Source organism: Pristiophorus japonicus, chromosome 6, assembly GCF_044704955.1.
Source record: "Pristiophorus japonicus isolate sPriJap1 chromosome 6, sPriJap1.hap1, whole genome shotgun sequence".
Lineage (NCBI taxonomy): Eukaryota > Metazoa > Chordata > Chondrichthyes > Pristiophoridae > Pristiophorus > Pristiophorus japonicus.
Genome location: NC_091982.1, coordinates 778465 through 796034, shown reverse-complemented (window position 1 = coordinate 796034; position 17570 = coordinate 778465). Strand labels below are relative to the sequence as shown.

General features: G+C 45.5%; 1 protein-coding gene and 1 long non-coding RNA gene across 2 annotated transcripts in view; one reads left to right on the top strand and one right to left on the bottom strand.

The window, feature by feature from the left end:
• Positions 1 to 1029, bottom strand: part of LOC139265519 (tetraspanin-7-like) — a 35397-nt gene extending 34368 nt beyond the window's left edge. Inside the window, exon 1 of the mRNA XM_070882535.1 lies at positions 846 to 1029. Within this exon, the coding sequence (XP_070738636.1) occupies positions 846 to 941 (96 nt within the window). The 5' untranslated portion in view covers positions 942 to 1029. The remainder of the gene's footprint in view (positions 1 to 845) is intronic.
• Positions 1030 to 1046: 17 nt separating this feature from the next.
• Positions 1047 to 17570, top strand: part of LOC139265518 (uncharacterized) — a 62782-nt gene continuing 46258 nt past the window's right edge. Inside the window, exon 1 of the long non-coding RNA XR_011593562.1 lies at positions 1047 to 1129. This is a non-coding gene — a long non-coding RNA (uncharacterized lncRNA). The remainder of the gene's footprint in view (positions 1130 to 17570) is intronic.

Here is a 17570-nt window from a genome sequence, read left to right as displayed (position 1 = left end):
CTTTTTAAACAATACCCAGAACGCGGACACCTATCGAGGGCTGGCGCTGGGAGCGCTTTCTCTGTCGCCCCCCTCCCACAATCCGGGGCTTTTAACCCAGGGAAGGTTTATTTTATTTTAAAAGTATCTGTGAACACTTTGAAGAGTTGCAGTCTGGGCGGCAGCAAACATTGGCTTATCGTCAATAAAAGTAAAAGTTTGGAAAGCAACAGAATTGTGATTTGTAACTTCCAGCCCGTCCCCTCTGCTCCTGGCTCTTTGTGTAGCGGCTGCTGCGGCCCGGGGGGGGGGGGGGGGGATAGTGGCCCCCGGGGGGGGGGGGGGGAGCGGCCCCCCGGGGGGGGGGGGGGGGGGAGCGGCCCCCCGGGGGGGGGGGGAGCGGCCCCCCGGGGAGGGGGGGGGGAGCGGGGGAGAGCGGCCCCCCGGGGAGGGGGGGGGGAAGAGCGGCCCGGGGGAAGGGAGCGGGGGAAGAGCGGCCCCCCGGGGGTTTGGGGGGGAGGGGGGGAAAAGAACCCCGGGGATGGGGGGGGACCAGCCCGGAGGGAGGGGGGTCTGTCCCCCGGGGTTCTCTCTCTCTCTCTCTCTCTCTTCCCCTCTCCCCCCCGGGCCCTCTCTCCCCTCCACCCCCGGGCCCTCTCCCCCTCTCCCTCTCCCTCCGCCCCTTCTCCCCCTCTCTCCCCGCCCCCCGGGCCCTCTCTCGCCCCCCGGGCCGCGCGGGCCCTCTCCCTCTCCCTCTCCCTCTCTCCCCCCCGCCCCTCTCTCCCCCCGGGCCCTCTCTCCCCCCGGGCCCTCTCTCCCCCCGCCCCCTCTCCCCCCGCCCCCGGGCCGCGCGGGCCCGCACTCACCCAGAACACAAAGCTGAAGACGATGAGGAAGGTTTTGAGGCAGGTAATGACGGGCTTGGTCTGCAGGCGCCGAGCCGAGGCCGAGGACGCCGCCATGTTTCTGGGCCACTTGCCGAAGCTGCAGGCTCAGGGCGGCCGCCTCCGTTTATCGCCCCTGCGCCCGCTGCCGAGGAAGTGACGTCGCCCGCCACTCCACTTCCGGCCCCCTCATTGCACAGCCCAGCTGTCCATCAGCCCGGCCAGGCCGGGGGCGGGCTCGGGCTCGGCAGGCCTCAGGACAGCAGGTGATGGGGACACAATGGGGCTGGGGGTCAGTGAGATTGAGAACCAGTTAATGGCATTTCTCAACAATCAGCTGGGTTTCTAAATATTGTGGGGTGTGGAGAGAAAGCGGGAAAGGGGTACTGAGGGAATGACCAGCCATGATCTCATTGAAGGGCCGAATGGCCTACTCCTGCACCTATTTTCTATGTTTCTATTACAGTATTTAGTTCTTTGGGATACTTTGGATCAGATTGGGGACACCACATCAATCACAAAATGTGTGTGACTTGCAGTTAGACCTAATTTGGAGGGACATTGAATAGTTTTGGCGGCGGGAGGTTGTGATGAAATTGCCAGGAATACATCCAACCAGAGTTATCATCCGAAAACACCGAAGCAAACCACCAAAAAACAGGCAGGGCGTAGCATAAATAAGGAAATAAAGCAGAGTATCAAATTAAAAACCAATGCGTATAAGGAGGCCAAGGTTAGTGGGAAACTAGAAGATTGGGAAAATTTTAAACAACAGCAAAGAATGACTAAGAAAGCAATAAAGAAAGGAAAGATAGATTACGAAGGTAAACTTGCGCAAAACATAAAAACAGATAGTAAAAGCTTTTACAGATATATAAAACGGAAAAGAGTGACTAAAGTAAATGTTGGTCCCTTAGAAGATGAGAAGGGGGATTTAATAATGGGAAATGTGGAAATGGCTGAGACCTTAAACAATTATTACGCTTCGGTCTTCACAGTGGAAGACACAAAAACCATGCCAAAAATTGCTGGTCACGGGAATTTGGGAAGGGAGGACCTTGAGACAATCACTATCACTAGGGGGGTAATGCTGGACAGGCTAATGAGACTCAAGGTAGACAAGTCCCCTGGTCCTGATGAAATGCATCCCAGGGTATTAAAAGAGATGGCGGAAGTTATAGCAGATGCATTCGTTATAATCTACCAAAATTCTCTGGACTCTGGGGAGGTACCAGCGGATTGGAAAGCAGCTAATGTAACGCCTCTGTTTAAAAAAAGGGGGCAGACAAAAGGCAGGTAACTATAGGCCGGTTAGTTTAACATCTGTAGTGGGGAAAATGCTTGAAGCTATCATTAAGGAAGAAATAGCAGGACATCTAGATAGGAATAGTGCAATCAAGCAGACGCAACATGGATTCATGAAGGGGAAATCATGTTTAACTAATTTACTGGAATTCTTTGAGGATATAACGAGCATGGTGGATAGAGGTGTACCGATGGATGTGGTGTATTTAGATTTTCAAAAGGCATTTGATAAGGTGCCACACAAAAGGTTACTGCAGAAGATAAAGGTACGTGGAGTCAGAGGAAATGTATTAGCATGGATAGAGAATTGGCTGGCGAACAGAAAGCAGAGAGTCGGGATAAATGGGTCCTTTTCGGGTTGGAAATCGGTGGTTAGTGGTGTGCTACAAGGATTGGTGCTGGGACCACAACTGTTTACAATATACATAGATGACCTGGAAGAGGGGACAGAGTGTAGTGTAACAAAATTTGCAGATGACAAAGATTAGTGGGAAAGCGGGTTGTGTGGAGGACAAAGAGAGGCTGCAAAGAGATTTAGATAGGTTAAGCGAATGGGCTAAGGTTTGGCAGATGGAATACAATGTCGGAAAGTGTGAGGTCATCCACCTTGGGGAAAAAAAACAGTAAAAGGAAACATTATTTGAATGGGGAGAAATTACAACATGCTGCGGTGCAGAGGGACCTGGGGGTCCTTGTGCATGAAACTCTTTGAGGAGCAAACAAAAAACATTAAACCGTGCCCCCCGATCTGGGGGAAACACCAACATTTACAAGGCCCTTTTTAAAATTTTTTGGGGTTTTTTTTGGGCACAGAATCGAATTTTTCCTCCAAGTGCCCCCTATAAAAGGGGAAGGGGACACTAAAAGCACCGGCAATTAAAACAAATTAACTTAAAAACATAAAATCAAATTAAAATTTGGTTGCCGGGCGTGATGATGCACTCCAGTCCCTCCGGTGCCCACCTCTCGCGGAAGGCCGCGAGCGTACCGTTGGACACCGCGTGCTCCATCTCCAAGGACACCCTGGACCGGATGTAGGCGCGGAAGAGAGGCAGGCAGTCTGGCTGAACGACCCCCTCGACCGCCCGCTGCCTGGACCAGCTGATGGCACCCTTGGCCGTGCCCAGGAGCAGTCCTACGAGGAGGCCCTCGGACCTACCCGCTCCCCTCCGCACAGGGTGCCCGAAGATCAGGAGTGTGGGACTGAAGTGCAGCCAGAATTTCAGGAGCAGCCCCTTTAGATAACAAAACAGGGGCTGCAACCTCTTGCACTCAATAAAAACATGGAACACGGACTCTTCCAGACCGCAGAAATTGCATGCGGCCTGGGAGCCCGTGAACCGGCTTAAAAATTTATTGCACGGCACTGCTCCGTGCACCACCCTCCAGGCCAAGTCCCCGATAAATAGTGGGAGGACCCCTGTGTAGAGTGCCCTCCATCGGGGACCCCCGCCTCCTCCGGACGGCAAGATGGTACGCCATGGCGTGTCCGGACGGCCGGCGAGGATGGCAAAGTTGAGAGTGTGCAGGAGCAGCCCGTACAGGAAACCCCTCCGCGCGGAACTGAAAGGCACGGAGGGGATTTCCCCGAGGCGGCTCAAGTTGTGAGGCGCCGGCCCCTCCTTGTGCATGAAACTCTTTTAGAGTCTACCTACAAAACATAAAACATTAAATCGTGCCACCTGACCTGGGTGACACACCAGACATTACAAGGCCCTTTTTTTCCTTTTTTTTTGTTTTTTTTTGTGTTTTTCTTTTTTTTTCTTTTTTATTTTGGGCACTAAAATCACAATTTTCCAGTGCCCCCTATAAAAGGGAAGGGGACACTAAAAGCACCGGCATTTAAAACAAATTAAACTTTAAAACGTAAAATCAAATTAAAATTTGGTTGCCGGGCGTGATGATGGACTCCAGTCCCTCCGGTGCCCACCTTTTGCGGAAGGCCGCGAGCGTACCGGTGGACACCGCGTGCTCCATCTCCAAGGACACCCTGGACCGGATGTAAGAGCGGAAGAGAGGCAGGCAGTCAGGTTGAACGACCCCCTCGACCGCCCGCTGCCTGGACCGGCTGATGGCTCCCTTGGCCGTGCCCAGGAGCAGTCCTACGAGGAGGCCCTCGGACCTGCCCGCTCCCCTCCGCACAGGGTGCCCAAAGATCAGGAGAGTGGGACTGAAGTGCAGCCAGAATTTCAGGAGCAGCCCCTTCAAATAATGGAACAGGGGCTGCAACCTTGTGCACTCAATAAAAACATGGTACACGGACTCCTCCAGACCGCAGAAATTGCAGGCGGCCTGGGAGTCCGTGAACCGGCTTAAAAATTTGTTGCACGGCACTGCTCCGTGCACCACCCTCCAGGCCAAGTCCCCGATGAATAGTGGGAGGACCCCTGCGTAGAGTGCCCTCCATCGGGGAACCCCGCCTCCTCCGGATGGCAAGATGGTACGCCATGGCGTGTCCGGACGGCCGGCGAGGATGGCAAAGTTGAGAGTGTGCAGGAGCAGCCCGTACAGGAAACCCCTCCGCGCGGAACTGAAAGGCACGGAGGGGATTTCCCCGAGGCGGCTCAAGTTGTGAGGCGCCGGCCCCTCCTTGTGCATGAAACTCTTTTTGGAGTTCACCTGCAAAAACATAAAACATTAAACCGTGCCACCCGACCTGGGTGACACACCAGACATTTACAAGGCCCTTTTTTTGGTTTTTTTTTTGTGTTTTTCATTTTTTTTTTTTTTTTTTGGGCACTAAAATCAGATTTTTCCAGTGCCCCCTATAAAAGGGAAGGGGATCCTTGTGCATGAATCCCAAAAAGTTAGTTTGCAGGTGCAGCAGGTAATCAGGAAGGCGAATGGAATGTTGGCCTTCATTGCGAGAGGGATGGAGTACAAAAGCAGGGAGGTCCTGCTGCAACTGTACAGGGTATTGGTGAGGCCGCACCTGGAGTACTGCGTGCAGTTTTGGTCACCTTACTTAAGGAAGGATATACTGGCTTTGGAGGGAGTACAGAGACGGTTCACTAGACTGATTCCGGAGATGAGGGGGTTACCTTATGATGATAGATTGAGTAGACTGGGTCTTTATTCGGAGTTCAGAAGGCTGAGGGGGGATCTTATAGAAACATTTAAAATAATGAAAGGGATAGACAAGATAGAGGCAGAGAGGTTGTTTCCACTGGTCGGGGAGACTAGAACTAGGGGGCACAACCTCAAAATACGGAGGAGCCAATTTAAAACCAAGTTGAGAAGGAATTTCTTCTCCCAGAGGGTTGTGAATCTGTGGAATTCTCTGCCCAAGGAAGCAGTTGAGGCTAGCTCATTGAATGTATTCAAGTCACACATAGATAGATATTTAATCAATAAGGGAATTAAGGGTTACGGGGAGCGGGCGGGTAAGTGGAGCTGAGTCCACGGCCAGATCAGCCATGATCTTGTTGAATGGCGGAGCAGGCTCGAGGGGCTAGATGGCCTACTCTTGTTCCTAATGCTTATGTTCTTATGTTCTTATGATTCAAAAATCTATCGATCTCGGTCTTGAATATACTCAAAGATAAGCCTCCACAGCCCTCTGGGGCAGAAAATTCCAAAGATTCACCATTCTCTGAGTGAAGAGGTTTCTCCCCCTCTCAGTCCTAAATGGCTGACCCCTTATTCTGAGAAATCTGTGGTCCTCTTGGAGTACTTCCTCCGTAGGACTGACAGAAGTTTAGTGAAAGAGCCCTCAATTAGACCAGGACCCAGTTACAGTGCAGGGCATTGTTAGGGAAGGGGCCTTCATCTACCTCAAACACGTTTAGTGATGTAAAATAAGACATGGCCTGGAGGACACTTCCATTCCCTGGCCTGGGAGAACATCAGCTGGTTGGTAGACTAAGTGCAAACAAGATGTATCAGCCTACCAAATGGCAGCTGTGGGGTCCACATTGGGGTCCAGGCCTGGGCCCTAAATATTACAGCATTTTATACTTTTCTCAAGCCCCTCATAAAGGGTGCAGACCCATGGTTGGGGCACATCAAGCAATGCTAATAAATTGAACCCACAAATCCTGACAGAACTCTTTTGGGGGAAACGAAAACATTAAATCGTGGCCCCCCCCCCGATCTGGGGGACGCACAAAACATTTACAAGGCCCTTTTTTTTTGTTTTTTGTATTTTTTTTTTGTTTGTTTGTTTTTTTTTTAAAGTTTTTTTTTGGGCACTAAAATCATATATATATATTTTTCTACAAGTGCCCCCTACAAAAGGGGAGGGGGGACACTAAAAACACCGGCAATTAAAACAAATTAAACTTTAAAACATAAAATCAAATTAAAATTTGGTTGCCGGGCGTGATGATGCACTCCAGCCCCTCCGGTGCCCACCTCTCGCGGAAGGCCGCGAGCGTACCGGTGGACACCACGTGCTCCAAATCCTGACAGATTCAGGTCAGATCACTTCAGGTGACCTGTGCCTGATTAGAATTCCAGTCGGGGGCGGGAGGAAGAGGAATATAAGGGCTAATATCTGTAATTGTACTGCTAGATCTTTATCAAAGTTCAAAATGACCACAGTGCAAAAACCTCTCACACCTGCCAGATCCCTGTGTAAAAATATCCTCAGTGTGGCTGCCTCCAGTACAACTTACTAAGGCTTTCAATTTACTCACAAATCCACTGATTTGCATAAGAGTTTTAATTCTTGCATTTCACATGGAAATTCTAAGTGTACCTTTCTACATATTTAACTTGCCCATGTGCAGCAGGGAGCATTTCACAAGCTAGGTTCCGATGTTCTACAACTGATTTGATCTAAAAAAACTTCCACAAATCATGGGACTAGCAAGTGTAGGCAACACTGCAATAAGCTGACCAGTAAATAGAACAAAAATAGTTTAATTAGCTGTTCTCTTGTCAACTGTTTACTGAAAGATGCATCCAATCTGAGCAGAGACTTAACCTCCAAGAACTGAGAGAAGCAACATTTATCGCATCAAACAAAATCATCCTCGCCAACAATAAATTCAGCCTTGAGCACATATCTGGAGAGTGCGTTTTAAACTATATATATATAAATATTACTTGGGTAAAGTATTTCCAGAGACCAGACAGTGTATAATGGCAGCAGTAGGTATGATTTGAGTATTGCATCAGAGACATATCAAACAAAATTAAAGTATATTAGCTTAAGTGTGAGTTTCTTCCCAATAGTGTATTGATAACAATACACTAAATAAACTTAATGACAACATTGTAATTCATTTAATTAAATTTTTTTTTTCAAATTTACTAATTTCCTCACATAAAGTGAAAGAAACATAGCAAATTATATACTCATGGTTAGAGCTTATTATGCACACATATAAATGCTAGCTTAGTTCAGTGGTAGCACGCTTGCCTTTGAGTCAAAAGGTTGTGAATTTAATTCCCATTGCAGCATATGAGTACATAATCTAGGTTGGCACTTCAGTACAGTATTGAGGGAATGCTGCAGTGTCAGATGCACTGTCTTTTAGATGAGATATTAAAACAAGGCCATGTCTGCCTTTTCAGGTGGACATTAAAGAACCCATGACACTGTTTGAAGGAGAGCAGGGGATTTCTCCTGGTATCATCCCTCAAGCAACACCACCAAATCAGATTAACTGGTCATTATCAGACTGCTGTCTGTGGGACTCTGCTGTGTGCAGTTTGGTTGCCGCTTTTGCCTACTTAATTAATTAGCTGTAAAATGCTTTGGACCCTACATATATATAAGTTCTTTCTTTTACATCAAGATTTTGTTTGTTAATGCAGGAGAATGGCAGATATTCATATTGTATGCGTAGTGACAGTATTAGTTATTATGCAGGTGCGGTATTAGGAGATGTGTCCCATGGTCATTGCTCTCTGAGAACTCTATTTCCACCCTGTTTATTACAGGATGGACTTTCAAGCAGCAGTAGCAACCCTGGAACAATTGCACATATTTCCAAGTTGCAATAGCGGCTTTACGTTTCGGGCTACATATGTTCCTTGATGTTGGGGAAGATCTGTACAGATCACCAACTTAAAATTTGCATTGCTGGCCTTTATGAATAAGCTGTGAGTTCAACTTGTCACAGAACAAGATGGTAGCATACGGCATCCGGTTATGATTAGCAGAAGTGGCTCAGTGCCTTGAGGAGCCTGGGGAAACACCAGTACCAGGATGTTGAATAGAAAATGTTGTAAAATGAACCCAAACTGTAATGAGATAAATGTCCAGCTGAATCATATAGCTAGCTGCCACTTGGGATAGAAGCAGAGTTGTCAACATCAGGGGTATGTTAGGAATGAGATTTATAATTAAAGAGAGCGAGACAGATTGCAAATCCATTTCACGGTGGAACTTTGTTTACTTTTGGTCCGAAGATACAGAAAAATAGATTTAAATTTTAACCCAAATAAGTGAGTTTCACTTGAAGTGAGTGATAGTTGTTAGACCTAGATGGATGCGTGTTTCAAAACCACTGTTTCAATTAAAAACCTCAGTACAACGTGAGTATGTAACAGCTAGAGTTCTGGATTGTAGCTATGATTTACGATGTTTGTGAGATGGTGTTTTGGGAAAGTGAAGAGAAAATGAAAATTAAATTTAAAATAAGTAGTGTTGCAAGTTCATGAGACATAGGTAACAATAATGTAACTTATTTTCCATTTAATCAGAATAGTTATAAATATAAGTTAATGCAACAACAGTTTCCTTGATGATGGTTAAAGGTAGTACTCAGCCATGCAATCAAAAGGCCGTAGGATTGATTTCCTAAAATGTGATAAGTTGGTCAGTCTCAGCTGGGCATCAGTTGGAACATTACAATTAGCCCTGGGATGGGGAAAGGGAAAATGAGCTAAGTTTCTCATTGCTGATTGCTGGTGATCACTGTTGCAAAGCAAATTCAGATGGAAGTCGGGTGAGGGTAGAATTTGGCTTGGCTATTATTTCTCCATAGGCAAATAACCTGCTGATAATGTCTTAGGCTCACACATGAAGACTGGCAACTTGGGTGAAGTACCAGAGGGCTGCTGATGCCCTTAACAAAAGGCGCCAGCAAAAAAAGAGTCTTGATGAAGTGAATAAAGGGACCATTTGGGGGAAGGAAACATGTTAACAATATCACTAATAAAATAATGCTGCTTTGAGATTGTATTATTAGTTACTCCCTCATTTTATCAATCATGTTTGGCATAAAATTGAATGTTTCCAGTTAATAATTCTGACATTCACTTTTACTGTGTGATTAGTTGAAGTTTCGCAAGATTTATTACGTAAGCAGGTCATCGATTAAATCTGCTATGACACCATGTTTACCAACAGTTTCATCATTCAGCAAATATTTGCCAAAAGTTCTGTTTCTTGTTTACAATGACTGCAGTTGAAAGAGTTTAAGTTATATATCAAATCAGCTGATCCATTGAAACTAAGTATTTAGAAAAAATGCCTTGTAAATTGCTTGGATTATGTTCTGAAAATGCAGTCTTAGTAAAAATAGCAACAAAATATGGAGTCAGTAGTTAAACTGAATGCTGGGAACTGGCTGGGAAACAAAACTAATTAAGACTACAAGACAATTATCTAACCAACATTCCACACCGGTGATAAGACAGCTAACATTGATGACTCCGATCATAAATAGTTTGCAGTTGCACATAAGTATGCTGTATCTTATCTAATCATATGTAAAACTCTTTGTTGAAGGAAAAATTAGAACGTTAGGAGAGAAAAAGTAGAACTTGGCCATGCCTAGGTATCCATACCTCATTAACTTTGCTTTTTTCAAGAACCTTTATATATCTGTTCGAAGTGATTGATACTGAAAGAGGTGAATCCTTCAGACACATATTACCCAGTTTAGTTAATTGTATGAAAAGTTTTTCTTTAAATTTAAAGAAAGACTTGCATTTATATAGTGTCTTTCATGACCACTGAATGCTCCAAACGCTTTACAGCCAATTAAATATTTTTGGAGTGTAGTCACTGTTGTAATGTAGGAAACGTGGCAGCCAATTTGTACCCAGCAAACTTCTACAAACAGCATCATAGGCAGTCCCTCGGAATCGAGGAAGACTTGCTTCCACTCTTAAAATGAATTCGTAGGTGGCTGTACAGTCCAATACGAGGACCACAATCTCTGTCACAGGTGGGACAGACAGTCGTTGAGGGAAGAGGTGGGTGGGACTGGTTTGCCGCACGCTCTTTCTGCTGCCTGCACTTGATTTCTGCATGCTCTCGGCGATGAGACTCGAGGTGCTCAGCGCCCTCCCGGATGCACTTCCTCCACTTAGGGCGGTCTTTAGTCAGGGACTCCCAGGTGTCAGTGGGGATATTGCACTTTATCAGGGAGGCTTTGAGGGTATCCTTGTAACCTTTCTTCTGCCCACCTTTGGCTTGTTTGACGTGAAGGAGTTCCGAGTAGAGCGCTTGCTTTGGGAGTCTCGTGTCTGACATGTGAACAATGTGGACTGTGAACAATGAACAAACAGCAATGTGATAATGACCAGATAAGTGTTTTAAGTTATGGTGATTGAGGGATAAATATTGGCCAGGACAGCGGAGATAACGCCCCTGTATTCTTCGAATTAGAGCCCTGGGATCTTTTAGGTCCATCTGAGAGAGCAGATAGGGCTTCGGTTTAACGTCTCATCTGAAAGACGGAACCTCTGATAGTGCAGCACTCTCCAGTCTCTCCACGGAACTGAAGTCCCCCATCCCTGGAACCATTCTAGTAAATCTCTTTTGCACTCTCTCCAAGGCCTTGACATCCCTCCCAAAGTGTGGTGCCCTGAATTGAACATAATACTCCAACTAAGGCCTAACCAATGTTTTGTAAAGGTTTAGCATAATTTCCTTGTACTCTATGTACCCTATGCCTCTATTAATAAAGCCAAGGATCCCATAGGCTTTTTTAACAGCCTTCCGAACTATTCCTGCCACCTTCAAAGATTTGTGTACATACACCCCCAGGTTTCTCTGTTCCTGCACCAACTTTAAATGTACCATTTATATTGCCTTTCCTCATTCTTCCTACCAAAATGTATTAATTCACATTTCTCTGCGTTAAATTTCATCTGCCACGTGATAATGCATTTTGTAGTTAGAAGAAGATTCTCTTTGGCCGTGATTTTGCCTACTGAGGTGGGTTCGTGCGGCTGGGGTCCGGTCCCGCTGCTGGCTGCAATCTGCTCTGCAGAAGTGATTTTACGTTGATGGGGCCTGTTAAGCCTGCCCAGCGAGTTTCCAGACAATTAAAAGGAAACCGATCTGATGACGTTATTTGATGACGTGTCATCAGCTGATTTCCTTAAAGTGATTTTGACAGTTGTGCTGTCAGTGTTCTACTGTATTGAGCTGCTTCAAACACTGACGAGCACTATACAAAGGGGCATCCACGCTCTCCCATGACTCCCTCCAGATGCTTCTGAAAGGAGTCACAGCATGCAGGGAGGTGCTCTTCCCTTCCAATGGGCGGAAGAAACCTACCCAGGACACCAATGCAGCCTGGTTGCACATTGCACAGGAGTACACAAGCAGGGATGTCATCAGGGGGACCTGGCTGCAGTGACGCAAACCTTTCACTGATCTCAGTCGATCATGAAACATTGCTGCAAAGCCACATTCAACCTCATCCTGCTTTGCCACTCATCACATCCCCATCACTCTGCCTTCCCTACCCTACTCCTGCACATCCTTACTCGCACCAACATACCTTGCATCTCCACCTATCCCTCTCTCTCTATCTACATTATCACTTCCCCATTTCACTAGCCACCCCTCACACTCACCCCTCATCCCAGTCCAATCATACCAACTAACAACAAGGGTAGGCACTTGGATGTCTTCAACAATGTTCATGTAAAGTTTCTGTTAATGTGTTGTCAAACATTGAAACCTTTATTTTCAACACTTTACGTTCTTGGACATATTTGTGTGCACCTTTGGAAGTGGCTTAGTGAGTTGCAGTGGGACACAAGGGTAACCCCTGCAATTGTGATGAGTGTGAAAGGAATGGCTTGGGCATTGTAGGGATGATTTATGGAGCTGGTGTGGGGTGGTGCCAACCTGATGCATCATGTAGCAGCCAGGGTGTACAGCATCAAGTGAAGTAAATTTGGCCATGGAGAGGCCATCCCTGGTCTTCCAGGCAGCAATGTGGTTGGGTTCTGATGCGCTGTGTCCTGTGCTGCATCAGTTGATTGCAGAGAAGGTTGGTGTTCCTGGTTTAACTGGTGATGTTGGTGTTGGGGCTAATCATGGTGTGATTCTGAGGTCCAAGGTGAGATAGTTTCAAGGGTACCAACACTAATGTAATAGCTGGCAGGGGAAGTAGAGATGACAGAAAAGATCTGTGAATGGTGAGAGATTGCTCCAAAGACTTGTAACGTGCATAAAGCTCAATGTGCCTTCCAAATGCAGTAAGCAATAGGTTCTGATCTTGGAAAGTGAATAGCTATGAGATGGGAGCTTTTATAGCACATTGCAGCTGCCAGGTAATGAAATTAATACTTGTTGACACAACCCCCGACGTTTTTACCTGACGTGATCCCCAAGCAGAGGCAACCTCATAGAAAACATGGAAAAATGGTAAGTTGACCTCAAAATTGTGTTTAATAGCCTTTTAACAAAGTCATAATGACTAAATTGCCTCCCCTGCCGCTGCGAATCGGGTCTGTTTAGCCTTGACAGACCCGACACCTGGTAAATAAGCATGGTGGTGGGTTGACAGTGGGGTCCCAACTCACTTCAAATTTTAAAGCTGACCCGCCTTCAATCCCATCCTCTGAGCACTGGCAAAATTCTGGCCTATGTCTTCTTCTGTGGTAACCTTTACTTAGCAGATGCAGAAAGGTACCTTTACAAGTACAAGTATATTAAGGTCAGAGAATAAGAGGTTATGAAAGTCAGATTGCACAGAAATATGAGCTAGTTACAGGCAGAAATAAGTGTGGCACCTAACTGTAAAAGTATCTGAGATCAAGGAAGGTGATAGTTAATCCAGTTAGCCAAGATCACTTATGAGTAAGGTGGATTCAGCTGGAACAGACAAGCGGGCTAATGTGGGTGGGGTGGATTGACCCATCCACCTCCACGGAGGTGTGTGGGGTTGCTGACCCATCCACCTCCATGGCACGAACCTGGTATTGCAGTACTTCCAGGAACGGTGCAGTGGCTCTCGGCCTTTTGGCTAAGAGCATTGGCGCAGAGTGATCCTTGATGTGTGCAAGGTGACCTCTGGCGTTTGTGATTTGACAAAGAATTGGAAAGATTGGCTACGAAAAAAAAAAAAAAAAATGTCACCATCCCGGGGACCATGCTACTCATAAGGACAAGGCCGTATAAGCCCTGAAACATGCTAATTAGCAGCACATAGAGTTTAATCTATTCAATAGATTGGTTATCCAACGCTGTTAACTTGTCAGCTATTTAAGGAGTTTACTCCTAGAGTAATCTCACCAATTTGCAGTAATCTCAGACACTGGTCTTAACTACAACTTGATGATCAGTGATTAAGATAATGCTGAATTACCGTGGTACACTAAATTGCACGTTACAATATCTGCAATGCATAGAAACATAGAAACATAGAAAGTAGGAGCAGTAGTCGGCCATTCAGCCCTTCAAGTCTGCACCGCCATTCAATATGATCATGGCTGATCCTCTATCTCAACACCATATTCCAGCTTTTTCTCCATACCCCTTGATGGCATTTGTTTCTAGAAATCTATCTATCTCCCTCTTAAATATATTCAGTGACTTGGCCTCCACAGCCTTCTGTGGTAGAGAATTCCACAGGTTCGCCACCCACTGAGTAAAAACATTTCCCTCATCTCGGTCCTAAATTTCCTACCCTGTATCCTGAGACTGTGACCCCTTGTTCTAAACTTCCCAGCCAGGGGAAACATCCTCCCCACATCCAGTCTGTCCAACCCTGTCAGAATTTTATATGTTTCAATGAGATCCTCTCTCATTCTTCTAAACTCTAGTGAATACAGGCCTAGTCGACCCAATCTGTCCTCATATGACAGTCCTGCCATCCCAGGAATCAGTCTGGTGAACCTTCGCTGCACTCCCTCTATGGCAAGTATATCCTTTCTTAGGTAAGGAGACCCAAACTGCACACAATACATCAGGTGCGGTCTCACCAAGGCCCTGTATAACTGTAGTAAGACATCCTTGCTCCTGTACTCAAATCCTCTTGCAATGAAGGCCAACATACCATTTGCCTTCCTAACTGCTTGCTGCACCTGCATGTTTGCTTTTAATGACTGGTGTACAAGGACACCCAGGTCCCTCTGTACGTCGACACTTCCCAAGCCAACACCATTTAAATAATACTTTGTCCTTATGTTTTTCCTATCAAGATGGATAACTTCACATTTATCCACGTTATACTGCATCTGCCATGTGTTTGCCCACTCACTCAACCGATCTAAATCGCCTTGCAGCATCTTTGCATCCTCCTCACAACTCACAATTCCACCTAGTTTTGTGTCATCAGCAAAATTGGAAATATTACATTTGGTTCCCTCATCCAAATCATTTATACATATTGTGAATAGCTGGGGCCCGAGCACTGATCCCTCAGGTACCCCACTAGTCACTGCCCGCCACCCCAAAAAAGACCCGTTTATTCCTACTCTCTGTTTCCTGTCGGTTAACCAATTTTCAATTCATGCCAATAGATTACCCCCAATCCTATGTGCTTTAAATTTGCACACTAACCTCTTATGTAAGACTTTATCAAAGGCATTTTGAAAATCCAAATACACTACATCCACTGGTTCTCCCTTATCTATTCTATCAGTTACATCCTCAAAAAACTTCAGGATGTTTGTCAAATATGATTTTCCTTTCATAAATCCATGTTGACTTTGTTTAATCCCGTTGATATTATCTACGTGTGCCGGTATCACATCCTTTATAATAGACTCCAGCATTTTCCCTACTACTGATGTCAGGCTAACCAGTCCGTTTTCTCTCTCCCTCCTTTTTTAAATAGTGGGGTTACATTTGCCACCCTCCAATCTGCAGGAACTGTTCCATAATCTATAGAATTTTGGAAGATGACAACCAATGCATCCACTATTTCCATGGCTACCTCTTTTAGTACTCTGGGATGCAGATCATCAGGCCCTGGGGATTTATTGGCCTTCAGTCCCATTAGTTTCTCCAGCACTATTTTCTTACTAATAATCATTTCCTCTAATCCCTTTGGCTCACTAGACCCTTGGTTCCCTAGTATTTCTGGGACGTTATTTGTGTCCTCTTCCGTGAAGGCAGAACCGAAGTATTTATTTAATTGTTCTGCCATTTCCTTGTTCCCCATTACAAATTCTCCCATTTCTGTCTGTAAAGGACCTACATTTGTCTTCACTAATCTTTTTCTTTTTACGTACTTGTAGAAACTTTTGCAGTTGGTTTTTATGTTCCTTGCAAGTTTACTCTCAAACTCTATTTTTCCCCTCTTAATCAATTTCTTGGTTCTTTTTTGCTGAATTCTAAACTGCTCCCAATCCTCAGGCTTGCTACTTTTTCTGGCAACTTTGTATAACTCCTCTTTGGATCTAATACTATCCTTAATTTCTTTTGTTAGCCATGGTTGGGCCACTATTCCTTTTGTGTTTTTACACCAGAAAGGAATGTATAACTGTTGCAATTCATGCATTCATTTCTTAAATGTTAGCCATTGCCTATCCACCGTCATGCCTTTTAATGAATCTTCCCAATCTGTCATAGGCAATTTATTCCTCATACCTTCGTAGTTTCCTTTGTTTAGACTTAGGACCCTAGTTTCGGATTGGACTACTTCACTTTCCAGCTTAATAAAGAATTCAATCATTTTATGGTCACTCTTCCATAAAGGACCCCGCACAACAAGACTGTTAATTAACCCCTTCTCATTACACAATACCTAATACCCTTGTAGGCTCCCCAACATACTGGTCTAAAAAAAACCATCTCGAATACACTCCAGGAATTCATCTGCCACAGTATTATTACTAATTTGGTTTGGCCAGTCTATATGTAGATTAAAGTCACCTAAGATTACTGTAGTACCCTTGCTACATGCATCTCTAATTTCCTGTTTGATGCCATCCCCTACACTACAACTACTATTTGGAGACCTATAGACAACTCCCACCAATGTGTTCTGCCCCTTGGTGCTCCTTAACTCCAACCAGACTGATTCTACATCTGGATTTTCTGAGCCAATATTCTTGCTCTGATTTTATCCTTTACTAACAACGCCACACCACCCTCTCTCCCTTTTTGCCTGTCCTTCCTAAATATCGAATATCCTTGGATATTCAGTTCCCAACCCTGGTCACCTTGCAACCATGTCTCCATAATTGCAACTATATCGTATCCTTTTACATCTATTTGTGCTGTTAATACGTCTACCTTATTATAGATGCTTCGTGCATTCAGATATAATGCTTTTAAATTTGTCTTTTTAACATTATTAGACATCTTAACATTATTTTGTACTGTAGCCCTCTTTGTCTTATCGCTATTTTTTCTTACCTGGACCCTTTTTGTTAGTGCACACTTTTGTTTGTATGCTCTGTCCCTTCCTGACATAATCTGGTTATGCTTACCACAATCACTTTCCTGTATTGCTTCCTTTTCTTTTCTCTTTAGCATTCTAGGATTCTTTCTACTGCGACCATTCTCCCACCCGCCGCCCCCCCCGCCCACCCCCCACACTCTCTTATTTAATTTAAAGCCCTGTCCACCTCTCTAGTTATTTGGTTCGCTAGAACTCTGGTCCCAGCATAGTTCAGATGTAGTCCGTCCCCACAGAACAGCTCTCTCTTCCCCGAGTATTGGTGCCAGTGCCCCACGAATTGAAACCCACTTCTCCCACACCAACCTCTGAGCCACGCATTCATCTCCCTGATTCTATTGACCCGATGTCAATTTGCTCATGGCTCAGATAATAATGCAGAGATTATTACCTTTGTGATCCTGCTTTTCAATTTAGTCCTCAGCTGCTCAAACTCTCTCAGCAGAACCTCTTTCTTAGCCCTACCTATGTCATTGATACTGACGTGTACCATGACAACTGGATCCTCCCCCTCCCATTCCAAGTTCTTTTCCAGCCCGGCGATTTTTTTTTTCCCTGGCACCGGGCAGGCAACACAGCTTTCGGGACGCATGCTCTCGACTGCAGAGAACCCTATCTATCCCGCTAACTATACTGTCCCCTGCTACAACCACCTGCCTCTTTACTCCCCTCACTTGAATGGCTTTCTGCACCATGGTGCCTTGGTCAGTCTGCTCACCCACCCTGCAGTCTGCACACTTGTCCACAAGGGTTGCAAGAACCTCAAATCTATTGACTGAGGCTCCTGCAATATTACCTCCTGGATCCCCTCACCTACTTCCATCGCAATCACACCCTCCTGTCTCTGATC